Consider the following 13,313-nt stretch of genomic DNA (forward strand, 5'->3'; position numbering starts at 1 on the left):
CGAGGGAGGGACGGAGAGAGAACTGTCAGAGGGAGAGAAAGAGAAATAGAGGAGGGGGAGGAGAGCAGGCGGCGGCGGCGGCAGCACACAAGCAGCGGCAACGAGGGAAGAGCGTTACTGAGCTGAGCTGAGCTGCTGTCGTCCGGCACCGCCGGAGCACTGACGCTTCGCGAACCTGGCAGCCAACTGGAGTTAGTGGCTTAAGGATACCATATATGCGCGCACGGCACCGCATATCTCTTCTCGCCCAGGCGATTCCAAGCCTTTCCCTCGGAGCAGCTGGACCGCCGCTTTGCCTTGCTCCCTCCCGTCCAGCCCAGTCCTGCCCCGATTGAAGAGGGATCAGAAACTGTAAACTTTCTGCGTTGGTTTGTTTTGCTTGGAGGAAAAGGAAGAAAGAACGCCTTGCCCGCGATTCCTTTCCCCATGTGAAAAGAAGAAGAAAGAGGCATCCCGAAGGAGGGAAGGCAGAAAAGGCAAGGGAAAATGTCTTCTCCAGACTCTCGCAAAAAGGTTGCCAAAGGACTCCTGTTTCCAAGGGATCCGGGCGCTTCAACCGGACGCCAACTTTGAGCAATGCAGTCTCCTCAGCTTCGCCTCCGCCGCCAGCCACGCCAGAAGTTTTCTTAGGACACAAACAAAACTTGTGTGTTGGGGGAAAGGAAGGCAAGCGGGACCATCGAGGAGCCGAGGCGCGCCGGCGGAAAGAGAGAGAGAGAGAGAGAGAGACCGGGTGCGCGTGACGGGCGAAAGAAAGGAGCCCACCCGCCTTTATTTACCGCCGCACAAAGCCTTACAAGAGGGAAAACTGGGGGAAAGACAAAAAAAAAACTTTCCTGGCGGGGTGGGGGGCAAACAACCAACAACAACAACCTAGAAACTGCGAGAGAACTATGCTCCTGAGAGAGGAAAGGAAAGCCAAAGGGGGAGCTATTGTCGGGTGACCCCCTCTCCCCTAGTTTTTGCTCTCCCCCCCCTCTCTCTTTCTCCCTGCCCCCCCCCACCCCACCCCCGCTACAATATACTGGCTGCTGCTGGCAGGTAAATAGCAAGAACTGTTCGGAGAGAGCCGAGGAAGCGCTGGGGTCGGGCTGCCTTTTCTGAAGAAGGAACCGCGAGCCCGGGAAGGTGCGCACGGCGCGGATCTCGCCTCGGTGCCGGCCGGGCGCGCGGGCCGGCGAGGATTCTCCTCCCACGCTCCTTGGCTGCGGAGGCTGGAGTGCGAAGTGGAGGGGGGGGAAGAAGAGCAGCAGCGATGGCTACGGCGGCGTCTAACCCCTACCTGCCAAGCAACAGCATCCTGTCGGCGGGTTCCATCGTCCACTCGGACTCCGGCGGGGGGATGCAGCCAGGCAGCGTGGCCGTTACTTCGGTGTCCGGCGGGGGCTACCGGACCGACCCTTCTTCCGTGAAGATGGTCCAGAGTGACTTCATGCAGGGCGCCATGGCGGCCAGCAACGGCGGCCATATGCTGAGCCACGCGCACCAGTGGGTGACAGCCCTGCCCCACGCCGCCGCCGCCGCTGCTGCTGCCGCCGCCGCCGCCGCCGTGGAGGCCGGCTCGCCCTGGTCCAGCAGCCCGGTGGGCATGACGGGCAGCCCCCAGCAGCAGCAAGCGCAGCAGCAGCAACAGCAGCCCGACGTGAAGGGTGGCGGCGGCGGCGGCGGCGGCGGGCGGGACGACCTGCACTCGAGCGCGGCGCTGCACCACAGGCCCCCGCCTCCGCACCTGGGACCCCCGCACCAGAGCCACTGGGGGTCCACCACGGCGGCCCACTTGCCTTCCATGGCCAGCCAGCAGCAGCAGCAGTCGCTCATCTATTCGCAACCCGGCGGCTTCACGGTCAACGGCATGCTGAGCCCCCCGCCCGGCAGCCAGAGCCTGGTGCACCCGGGCTTGGTGAGGGGCGACACGCCAGAGTTGGGCGACCACCCGGGCCATCACCACCACCACCACCACCATCCGCACCCGCACCACGGCGGCGGCGGCGGCGGCGGCCTGAACAGCCACGACCCGCACTCCGACGAGGACACGCCGACCTCGGACGACCTGGAGCAGTTCGCCAAGCAGTTCAAGCAGCGCCGGATCAAGCTGGGTTTCACGCAGGCCGACGTGGGCTTGGCGCTGGGCACCCTGTACGGCAACGTCTTCTCGCAGACCACCATCTGCCGCTTCGAGGCCCTCCAGCTCAGCTTCAAGAACATGTGCAAACTCAAGCCCTTGTTAAATAAGTGGCTGGAGGAAGCCGACTCGTCCACGGGCAGCCCGACCAGCATCGACAAGATCGCCGCGCAGGGCAGGAAGAGGAAGAAGCGGACCTCCATCGAGGTGAGTGTCAAGGGGGCTTTGGAGAGCCACTTTCTGAAATGCCCCAAGCCCTCCGCCCAGGAGATTACGAACCTAGCGGACAGCCTGCAGCTGGAGAAGGAAGTGGTCAGGGTTTGGTTTTGCAATCGAAGGCAGAAAGAGAAGCGGATGACCCCCCCTGGGATCCAGCAGCAGACGCCCGACGATGTCTACTCCCAGGTCGGCAACGTCAGCTCCGACACGCCGCCCCCGCACCACGGACTTCAGGCGAGCGTGCAGTGAAAAAGACAGACAGAGAGACAGACAGAGTCGTCGTCACAAACGCGAGAGGAGTTATTAGAGAGAGAGAGAGAGAGAGAGAGAGGAGGGGGCGAGGGGAGAAGAGAGGAGACCGAGAGGGAGGGAGGCAGGCAAGCACAGCGCTGGTGGGCAGTCCGGGTGGGGGAGGGGAGGGAGAAGGAGAAGGGAGGCAAACAGGAAAACAAAAACACGAGCTGACACCTGCAGCCCACGTTTGTGTTCGGTCCCCCGACCCCATCATTTTTACCCGTCTCTGTATCAGAAACATTCGGAGAAGTCCAGCCCAGCCATGGGAATTCCATCTCAGCATGGGGAAAACAGCGTGATGGAAACCCAGACAGACCAAAAAATGATACTTTCCTTTTTCTTTTTCTTTCCTTTTGGGTAGCAAGACAAAATCTAAATTAAGTCCTGTCGTTGCCTTCAGGCAGCGATAAAACAAGCACCACTACCTATTTTTATTCTCTCCCCCTTACCTTACTCTCCTCTTTCCTCATATCCTAGCCTCACCCACCTGCCACAGCACTCACCATTCTTTTTCAGAGGACAGTCCTGTGAGATTCCCTGAAACTTTTCTCTCCAGCTCAAACACGTGCACCTATAAACACAGACAGGCATTTTAAACAGACACACACACACACACACACACACACACACACTCTAAAGGGAGAAAAAGAACTGCAGCAGGAAAAAAAAAACCAGTAACAAATATTAGCTGCTTTCCAGAACTTAGTTATTCTTGGACAAATTACATTAATTTTTGGTGCAGGGTAGGAATCCACTTGAAAAGGGTAATATTCTGCAAAATTGGGGGTGGAAAGGTGACAGTCTCTTTAGATGGGGAAAAAATGCATCATCGGGGTTTTTTTTTTAAAAAAAAGCAGAATAGGAAAGCAAATTTATACACAATGAAAAAGAGAAAGGAGGGAGGAGAAAGAAAGAAAGAAAGAAAGAAGGCAAGTGGAAAGCTGACCCTGAGAAGAAAAAAAGGGGGGGGGAGGGATCCTACTGCCTGGAGGGGGTGGAGGGGGGAAGGCAAGGCAAGGTTGTTGGCCCTTAAAGTTGGAGCTCCATAGAAGGATTTTGCATGAATTAAGAAAAACAGCGAAGTAAAAGGAATGATTCAGGGGCTGTCAAAATTATGCTTCTGATGGCTGCCAATCACCCTGGAAGATTAATTTTTTAAAATCTCACTGATTTTTTTTTATTAATTTTTTTTTATTTTTGGACTAATTCAGATAAAGGGATTTAAAAAGCAACTGGGCATCTGCAACTGCACTTATCTGAACTTCTCTCCTAAATCCGTTGCCAACGTGCTTGAATGGGTGCTGTGGAAGTGATTCTATAATACTGCCATTTCCTCGCAGTGTTTTTGGTAGGTTTTAATAAACAGACTTTTCAACAAACAAAAAAGAAAAAAGACGGCAATAGAGAAATGTTTAGATCCATTGTTGATCTAAAAAAATTTGCTTTATATTTTCATTAAATGACTTCTTTTAATATTTTATTCAGAATACCTATGAACTACTGCAAAACGGTAATTTATTTTTTCCCCCAGATCTTGTATTACGTGTTTTTTTCAAACGAGCACAAATTTAAAAAAATAAAATGGAAAAAAAATATGGACAGCTATTAGGTAATAAGGGTATCTTTTGATGTGATAATTTGATTGTAATTTAATTTGAGTAGTGATTCCGTAAGAGCTGATTGAGAAAATAAATTTGTTAGAATGAAATAGTCTTTTGTCTGATACATTAAAAAAATGTGTCCAGTAAGTTGTCTTAAGAAAATACTGAAAACCTTTTAAATGACGGAATCAAAAATAGAACCAAACTGTTTTCTGTAGCTTTTGATGGTATTTTGACAGAGGAGAAAGAGAACCTTTCTTTACCAGTACTGGTGAAATTAGCCATTTAGAAGTAGTTCCACTCCTAATAAATTGGTAGATAGTTATACAGTATTTCTAGATCAATGCATCGAGAGTGTGTATTGGATTGATATAGCAAGACTTTAGAACAGAAAGCCATTGTTTAATTCCTTTTTTAAGGAATAAATTTAGCACAGTAATCCCAGGTGATAAGCTATCTATATAACGCCCCACTTCTCCGTTTGCAATATGTTTGCAATATAATCCGTAAAGTGCGGTTTCCCCCGCCCCCCCGCCAGAAAATATATTATTTCAATACATTGTGAGGTGTATAACTTTTTATTTAATTTATCGCCATCATAATTTAACAAATGTTACTTCTGAATATATGCATATGAATAGGGAGAAAGAAAGAAAAAATCACCCAGAGCTTTAATTAGAGTTCTGATAGATTGTAATTGTTGTACTGCTCTAGAGAAATATCTGGGAGGTGACATGGTGCAGATACATTAGAAGTAGTGCTCCCTTCTTCCACATTTTGCATTAGTCTTATTATTATAATAAATGTGAATTTTGGTGATACTAAGGATATTGGTAGATGTACCACTAACATGCTGGTTATTCTGTTTGATACTATTATACAAGAAAGGCAAAGAAGCTAGGACAGGTTTGAAGTTTGAATCCCATGTTTGCAATAATGTAAATGTGTGTTCTGCATCCCGCCCCACCAAACAGAAGCAGAAATCTAGAAGTAATGATCACCCTAAGGTTTTAACAGACTTCTTAGCTTTCTTTAACTTGATAAATGTTTGAAACAAATAACCAATGTTATTTCTTTCCAGTAACTTTTGAGACCAATACCCTGAAAGGCATTGTTTTAACTTCAGATTAAACTGGTAAATACGGCATCACATGCTTATTGACTTTGGCAACATCCTAAAAAGGATGGAAGAGACCTTGGTAAAACTAGTGTAGGGTTTATGTTATTTTAATTTTCGGAGTCCCCAGTTACAGTTTTACAACTCAAAAGACAAATGAAGCTATTGACTGCGTGCAACAGAAGCAACAAAATAAAATTTCCAGTGTTGAGGCCATAAACTTGATTTTATGTGATTGATATAGTGGCAACTACATGAGATAAAATTCTACATTCAAAGCAGAAAAAGAATGGAAAGGGATGATGGTTTTGCCAGAAAATAAGTCTGCATATAACTTGTTTTAGTTATTTGCTTATTGCATTTTGATGAAAGCCTGTTAAGGAAGGTTTTAGGTCAGTCACTTCTTGAAAGCAAATATTTGCAAAATATGTGTCGATATACACACAATCTACCAAGGTGCCTGCCTATTTTCTTTCCTTCCTTCCTTCCCTCCCTCCTTCCTTCCTTCCTTCCTTTGTAGGACTGGAGTTTCAGAATTACAAGGCCCTCCAGCACTAAGAGGAAGCGTTAAGGAGAACATATGTTGTTATATAATGAAAATGATGGAACTGCTTTATCTCATCGGATCTCTTAATGTTTCAAAGCACTGTATTAACTGACCAGTTCTGTTTTCCTGATTGGTAATTCAAACTGCAACTCTTTAAAGGCACAACTGGAAAAAAAAGTTTCATTAAGCCTAATGGGAGATTTACTTCTGAGGAAATGTTTAAGGTCACAGTTAGGCTCTTTTCGTATATTCCATTCTATCAAAATATTTTACAAAATATTTTTCAAATTATTTTGTAATTTGATATGAAATCAATCCGAGTGATTCCAAGGTTTACATTCCTTTTCTGTAAGCTTTTCTATTCTCCCACCCTGAGTTTCTAGTTGACCTCATTATGTTCAGTCCAAATCTCTAACCAATATAAAATGTCCAAATCACCTCACTGATCACTGTTTTCGACAGGCAATTTTGCAGAATATAAACAGGAACTTTCGGCTTGTATTTAAATCACAGAAGATTTTTTTAAGCGATACTTTATCTTTTAATGTAGTCAATGGCATTTGCATATTGCAATGGTCAAAACTTGTTTTATATGAAGGGTTTTCAATTGAATCTTTGGAGAACAATCAATTCTAACAAGAAATGCAGTATATATTATTGATAATTTTATCAATAAGTGTCATATTTTCCATAATTTAACAGTTACATTTGTTTTTAAAAGATTATATATTTGTAAAATATTTATCCTGTCGAAAGCAACAATATATCATTGTATTACTATTTATTCATTTATTTTTGTAATAAAATATCAACATCTTCAAGCTAAAAGCAAAATGACATTTCTATATCTTTATAGAGATATATTATACATTTTATATACCTGCTAAGATGTAGACATATTTCAATAAGTAAGGATGGAACATACATCTTTGACTGGCAGCCCTGAACTGGTGGCTCCTTGACCACCCCATAGCTTAATGTTTGCATGCAGTTCCAAAGTGGTGAATCACATTGTAGGATGGGTGCTATACATGTTGGTCAGGATTTCAGGCTTGTATTGTATTAGATTAAATGTCATACTTCCCAGTCTCAGGCTATTTTCAAGAGAGAGAGAAAAAGATAGAAAGATAAATGTAAAGAGGAGAGGGGCCCTAAAGAGAGGTACAGACACAGAGAAATATTTGTCTTTTTAATGCCAGTTTCAGTGTATTGTTCAAAGATCGGAAAGAATGAGAAAAGACTTGCTAGTTTTGATGTCTGAGCGGTGGGTGATGTGGTGAGGACTCTAGAGGCAGATGGCAATTGTCTGGCCACTTCCTACTAGCTGGATGCAGAGCAACATTAAACATTAGGCTGGTGGATACTGCATGCCAATCATTGTGCGTCTGAGAGAGAGAAAGAAACAGAGTAAGGATGGAATAGATCTCCAAGGGGACATCTGTAGTTTTCCAAAGTCCAAGCACAACTTCCTGAAAATCTTAAGCAGTTTGTATTGGACACCACTGCTGTGGATTTATGGAAAGTTTAAGAAGAAGAGAATGAAACTAAGCATGCAACTCTATACATGTCTGCTCAGAAGATAGCAGCCCCATTTAGTATTCCCAGGTAAGCAGGCACAGGCAGAACAGCACAGCCTGTCATCACTTGGCCTCAGGCTCCACTGATGCAGATGGTTGGCCTTGTTTCTCCAGAGAGCAAAATCTGCTGGTACTTTGACTGCTCTGCGGCCTCTGCCTTTACCTTACTTGCTGGTCATTCGAGTGACGTCACTGGCTTTCTAATGCTATATCCAGTGAAGGGCTTGAAAGGGAGGGAGAGATGGTGCAAACCCTTTACAGGAAATAAGGGTGGCTGAATTTTGCTGGTAAACCTGTGCGGCAAGAAGGATAACAGCCAAAAGGAAATTGGGCATGCACTACAGCTTCTTTTAATCTTTAGCCTGTGGTCTTGGTCTCTCTGAGAAAGCTATTAAAGATACATAACAAGGAACACAACACGATCCCAAAATAAATAGGAAGTTTGTAGGATTTACTTCTAAGTAGAAAATAGCTTTAAATGTGCCAACCATTTTTCAAAATTGGATTCAATTAGAAGTTAAGATGAAGCTGTTGTATTTACGAGCAATTCAGGCTTACTAAAATCAAAAGTCAAACTTGCCTTTCTTCACCCTGGCAACCCTGTTTTAAGACCTTAATACCACAGCAAGCAAGATGCAAAAAAGACAAAAATGAGAATGCACTTACTTGGAAAGAAGCCTTATTAGACCCAATGGAGCTCACATCTGAGAAGATAAGTAAGGGGTAGTTCTGTTAGGCTGGATGGAGATATTGACTTTTCCTAGAGGTGGTATGCTTCCATCTCTTTGGTACTCATGACATGATCAGGTCAGTGCTAGGTTGTTTATATCATTTAGAATGAGTTTGGACTGATTTAGAAGATCTTTACCAATGTACAATTACTGATTGGTGCTCTTTCTGGAGCAACTGGTCCAAGATAAATGGGCTTTGGAATTGATTGCCCCTTTCACTATCTTTCCCCTTCACTTTTCTTACTGTCTGGTTCCCTCCCCCTTTCTTCTTTGCACACTGTTCACAGGATGTAGTTGGTGTGGTCAAGAAATTTGATAAGCTCTTCTGAAAGATCTTTGCAAGAGAAAAGGGAAGGAAATAATACCCATAGTGTGGGTGACTATGATTGGGGAGATTAATGGAAGAGCTTTAAGATGCAGTGGACCTTCACATGCATTGAGCAAGAAGAGGAGGAAAGGAGGAAGGAAGAAGATAAGGACTCCAGAGATTGATGGTTAGATGGATGGAGGATGGATGGATAGAGGAAACAGGTTTCCTGATGGAAATGCAACCCAAACTCAAAAAGGAGCATGCAACTTGCTTGGGATCTAGATTTCTGTACGGAGAATAATTCTCCTTGGCCGAATTTCTTGTCCTTCCTCATAGGGCTGTTGAACTGAGGTGCTGAAGAGCACAATTTTTGCTAAAAGTGTTATTAAATAATATGTTATTATTATTTCCCTGCTGTTACTTAGCCAGCCAGAATTGCCAGCTGTTGCACATCCTACAAGTTCTCTTCCTCATGGTGACCATTTAAGTCAGACATGCAGGTTCCTTTCTTAAAGATTTAAATTTCGCGGATGAATTACCATAAACGGGTTGCTTAGCAACTGAACTGAAGCCCAGCTAAGAACACACAAGCTGCTTCTTCCTTTCCTTTCCTTTCCTTTCTTCCTCTTCTTCCTTCCTTTTCTCTTTCTATCTCTTTGGCATTCTCATTAATGAAAGAACCATTCAAACACAGCAACCTGTCTTTGGATCATCACAACTTCTGCCAATGCCATCAGAGAGTACAGGCTTACATTTAATTACAGATCAGAACAGTTTGAATGGGATTTTTTTTTCTAATCTATTTCCCCAAACTCTGCATCTTCAGAGGGAAGGGATACTTGTGTTTAAGGCTGTGACTTTAAAAATATAGTGAAGAAAGTAGTTTACAGTTCCTTTAAACTACTTTTACAGTAGTTTTACAGTTTATCATGCAGTCTACTTTCTTGAGAAAAAATGAAAATGAATTCCCCCACTTCCTCTTAGGAGTAAGCCCAACTGAATTCAGTGGGATTTTTTTTCAAGAAAGAAGACTGCATGATAAACTGTAAAACTACTGTAAAAGTAGTTTAAAGGAACTGTAAACTACTTTTTTCACTATATTTTTCACTGAATATTACAAATAAGTACAGTTTTTATTCTTATTTTCACCTTGTAATATCTGTAGTATCAGAAATCAGAATATTTAAAGAGAGAATAGTTGAAGACATATAATACAGTACAATAACTGAATCTGGCCAACTAGATGGAGTATTTTTAACACTAATATTTGTGTTATGTCCCCTTATCCATCCATATTAGCATGTACAGATTTGTTCCATTTTTCACTTTGAGATATAAAATATATGTTGCAGAGGCTAAATAGAAACTAGACTCATTCTTTTGCAAACTCAAATACTTCTACAGGAAATTAACCCGTATCTACTCTGTTTGTTCGTTTGTGTGTGTGTGTTTGTTTGTGTGATTGAAATTTTCAACTTAATTTATAGCCCTAACATTCGTCCATCTAACCATGCCTAACCATGCTTAGCTGCAAAGCCACACCAAGGTCAACTGAATTCACACACCTGGAAAAAGCCAGTGATAAACCAGTTCCATACTGTTGCCACATGGAAGTGTCCATGAAATCATCAGGACTCAGTGGAGATTTTATCTTTACCTACTTCAATTTCATCTTTAACCTTCTCATAGCATGGGTGACTACTAAAAGATTATTTTGCTAATATAGCTTAAAGGGGGAGAAATAGCAATAGATCCCAATTAGACGCTTTCTGGAACTGATTCTTTATAAGATAAAAGTTGAATATTAAGAATCTGTTGATTGCTTTTATATATTGGAATATATAAATGTAAGTGTGCATTGGAAGGGAATCACATGGAAAAAGAAGCGTGTTCTAAACAATATTCCAAATAATGTTTTCTCATACAGGAAAAAAGGGAGAAATCCTCTGTTTTCATTTTGTATTAAACCGTCTTTTGGAGACAATGAATGGCCAGTGAAGGCATGCCCTAGAGTCAGAAATGGCAGTTTGAAAGTTCATAAGCTAATACATATGAACCTCACAGAAGGACCTTAAATTATCAGAAGGTTAGAGTTTTTTAGCAGCTTACAGGGTTCTTTTGTAAGGTATCTATATAGAAATCCCACTGAATTCAAGATCATTAGGGACAACCGGTCACTAAGGATTTATAACATCACCTGACCATCCTTCAGGTGATATTATAAATCTTCTCTCTGCATTAAGGTAATGTGAATCTACAATGATTGGACGGCAGACCTAAAAGTATAGGAGCTATTTTCGGATACATGAAAAAGTTGAGTTAACAAGTCAGTTTTGGAAAATTAATCGCTGTCAATTCCACTCTGTCAATAAAGAAGTCTATGGAATGACCCGTCGGGTTGCCCTGCGCCGCTTTCCGGAATTGCGGGCCAACCCCAGGGTTTTGGGGCACCGCGGAGGGAGGGGGAGAGATTAAGGTTCCGCACACGAAGTGGCCCACTCGGTCTCCGGACTTCAGGATCACCTGTCGAGCCTGAGAAAAGCCTCCAATTCCCTTCTCTTGGTTTTAGACTATTTTTTCTCACTAAAAGGAAGGTTGCTCGCAACACAACAGCGACAACTTCGGATCCCCAACTGCTTCCTCTCAAGGCAAACGGTCGCTATATTTGCTTCTCCCTGCCTGGCTTCTGTGTGAAGCGAATTTCTCTTTCTTTCTTTCTTTCTTTCTTTCTTTCTTTCTTTCTTTCTTTCTTTCTTTCTTTCTTTCTTTCTTTCTTTCTTTCTTTCGTCCTTCCCTCCCCTTCTTTTTCACACCCAGGAAAGACAAGATTTAAGGCTTTACATGACTGTGCAGAGAAAGGCCGTCTGCAAGCCAGCCCTGCTTTCTTTCGCACGGGGGTAACTCATGCCTCGGCCTACCCTTTCCAACTGGAACGGTTTCTTTGAAGCCCGGAGCAGAGGAGAAGGAAGGGAACCGCAAAGCTGCTGTGTTTACGTGCTCCAAATCGCCATTCAAACAACTGGAGGCTCTTGGGCAGAGACCACGTTGTGCGTACAATAGCCTTTCTGTTATGCCGGCGCGAGAGCTGGCGGCTACCTCCGCTGCCGCCAGCGGTTCCCCAGACCTCCTCCTCCTCCTCTCTCCAGACCTGGCGTCGAACAGGGAGGGTTGACTCTGAAGCTCCGCGCTTTATCCTGAGCTGGAGAGACCGCGGAGACGGAAAGGCATCCTTTACGAATCGCTCCCCTGCCTCCCGCCCATCTAGCCGAGCGCCGTTCTCTGTAGACCCTCTATGTCAGGAAAGTTACCCCAGAATAAGCAAACAAATATCGTTTGAAGCGCCTCTCTTCTGAATCAAAGGCAGGAGAGCCAGCTCTTCTGCGCACCTATGGTAGTTGAAGAGGATCGGAGATGCGCAAGGCCGCTGCTCCTGCGCCATTTGCCCGCATTTCGGCGAGTTTGGGCTGGAGTCGGTGACCAAAACTTTAAAGAAAAGGACGGTGGCCTCCCCGGAAGGCCTTGGCATTGTTAAAGGGCCTGCCTTCAAACTCAATATTGCCATTTTCAGGATCAAGCTAGCTTCAAAACGAGATTTAAGATCAGAGAACGCGGGTGTGTTTAAGAAAACGTTGCAAGACTTTCTACTTTCTTCCCCATAGGTCCTTTAAAGAGGCACAAAATAAAAGCTGGCGCTCAAGCCAAGAAGTTGCCACATAACCAGTAAGAACTGCAACGGAGGGAAGGCAAAGGCTGTGTTGGCTGCCTCTTCTTCCATTGTTTTAAACTAGTAGGAGACCGTGGATTTTTCTCCGTGGACCCGAGTTAAGCTACAGGCACTCTTCCAAGTCTCTAACTAGACTACCCGTCCCCCATGGCACCAGCATGTTCCTGAGCTGCCTACCAGACCCTGTTCTCAGTTTGTGCTTGTTATCTAGAGCCACGTGCACTGTTGTGTTTGAAGGCAATTCATGCGTGTTTATTACCCTGGTGATTTTTTTAAAAAAACTTTTCCTATTGGTCAGAGAAAAATATTTCTCTGGCAGAAGATGGAAAAGGGAGGGTGCAAATACAGGGTTGGCAGAGGAAAGAGGAAGGCATTCAGTAAACATACCATCTTCTAAACCTTTTTGTCATAATAGCAACGAACTAGAAATAGGTGCCCTTGAACTCAATGGACCTTACTTGGCATAATAGATAGGCCTAAGATGGTCCTTTTACATCACAACCTTATGTATAAGATTCCAGTGGGCTTCTCTGAGTGGATATGTACAACGTGTAGGACCTGGTCAAAGGGTTATTTTAATAACATTCAAGATAGTTATGATCCGAACACATACTTCTATATAATCACACAAAAATGTCTTTGACTCCTTCATTGGCTCGAAATATTAAACTAGATGAGAAATGCAATTTTAAAGAACACAGAAATGTATCCCTATAATGAAAGGGTAGTCCTCCACCCATTTAGGGAGAGGCCATTGGGGTATAAATTACTTCATGGGTGGCAGTACTTGGTTCCTCTTTTCCAAACTATCAGTTTTAGCTGAAAGTACAGTACTTCTTATAGTTTGGTATCCTACCTTTCCATATTTGGATGTTTCATCACAGAATGATAAATCCAATTCCTGCCCAGTGGTCCCCGGCATAAAGTAAAGGTTGTAGAAGTGGTAAGAGATACTCTTGCCCAAAAACTTGTTGAAGAGCTAACTCTCTTTTGTCTCAACCCCATTGCTTAGAATTCTTAGGAAAAGGGAACAACAGTAGCCCTTGTAAGTGCGCCTTTGAATCTGTTGAA

The 13,313-nt window shown here is 44.0% G+C and overlaps 1 protein-coding gene across 1 annotated transcript; it reads left to right on the forward strand.

Annotated features, from left to right (window-relative positions):
- POU3F3 (POU class 3 homeobox 3) lies at positions 1-6,571 on the forward strand. The gene has a single exon (XM_087938500.1). The coding sequence runs from the start codon at positions 1,256-1,258 to the stop codon at positions 2,588-2,590; it is 1,335 nt and encodes a 444-aa protein (XP_087794626.1). The 5' UTR covers positions 1-1,255; the 3' UTR covers positions 2,591-6,571.
- Positions 6,572-13,313: the final 6,742 nt, after the last annotated feature.

The sequence above is a fragment of the Pseudonaja textilis genome, chromosome 8 (genome assembly GCF_049901715.1).
Source record: "Pseudonaja textilis isolate UNSWEBS1 chromosome 8, rPseTex1.2, whole genome shotgun sequence".
NCBI classification, from domain to species: Eukaryota; Metazoa; Chordata; class Lepidosauria; order Squamata; family Elapidae; genus Pseudonaja; species Pseudonaja textilis.

What these genes read in the sequence shown, in the direction of transcription:
- POU3F3 (XM_087938500.1), top strand. Translation starts at nt 1,256, where the DNA reads ATGGCTACGGCGGCGTCTAACCCCTACCTGCCAAGCAACAGCATCCTG.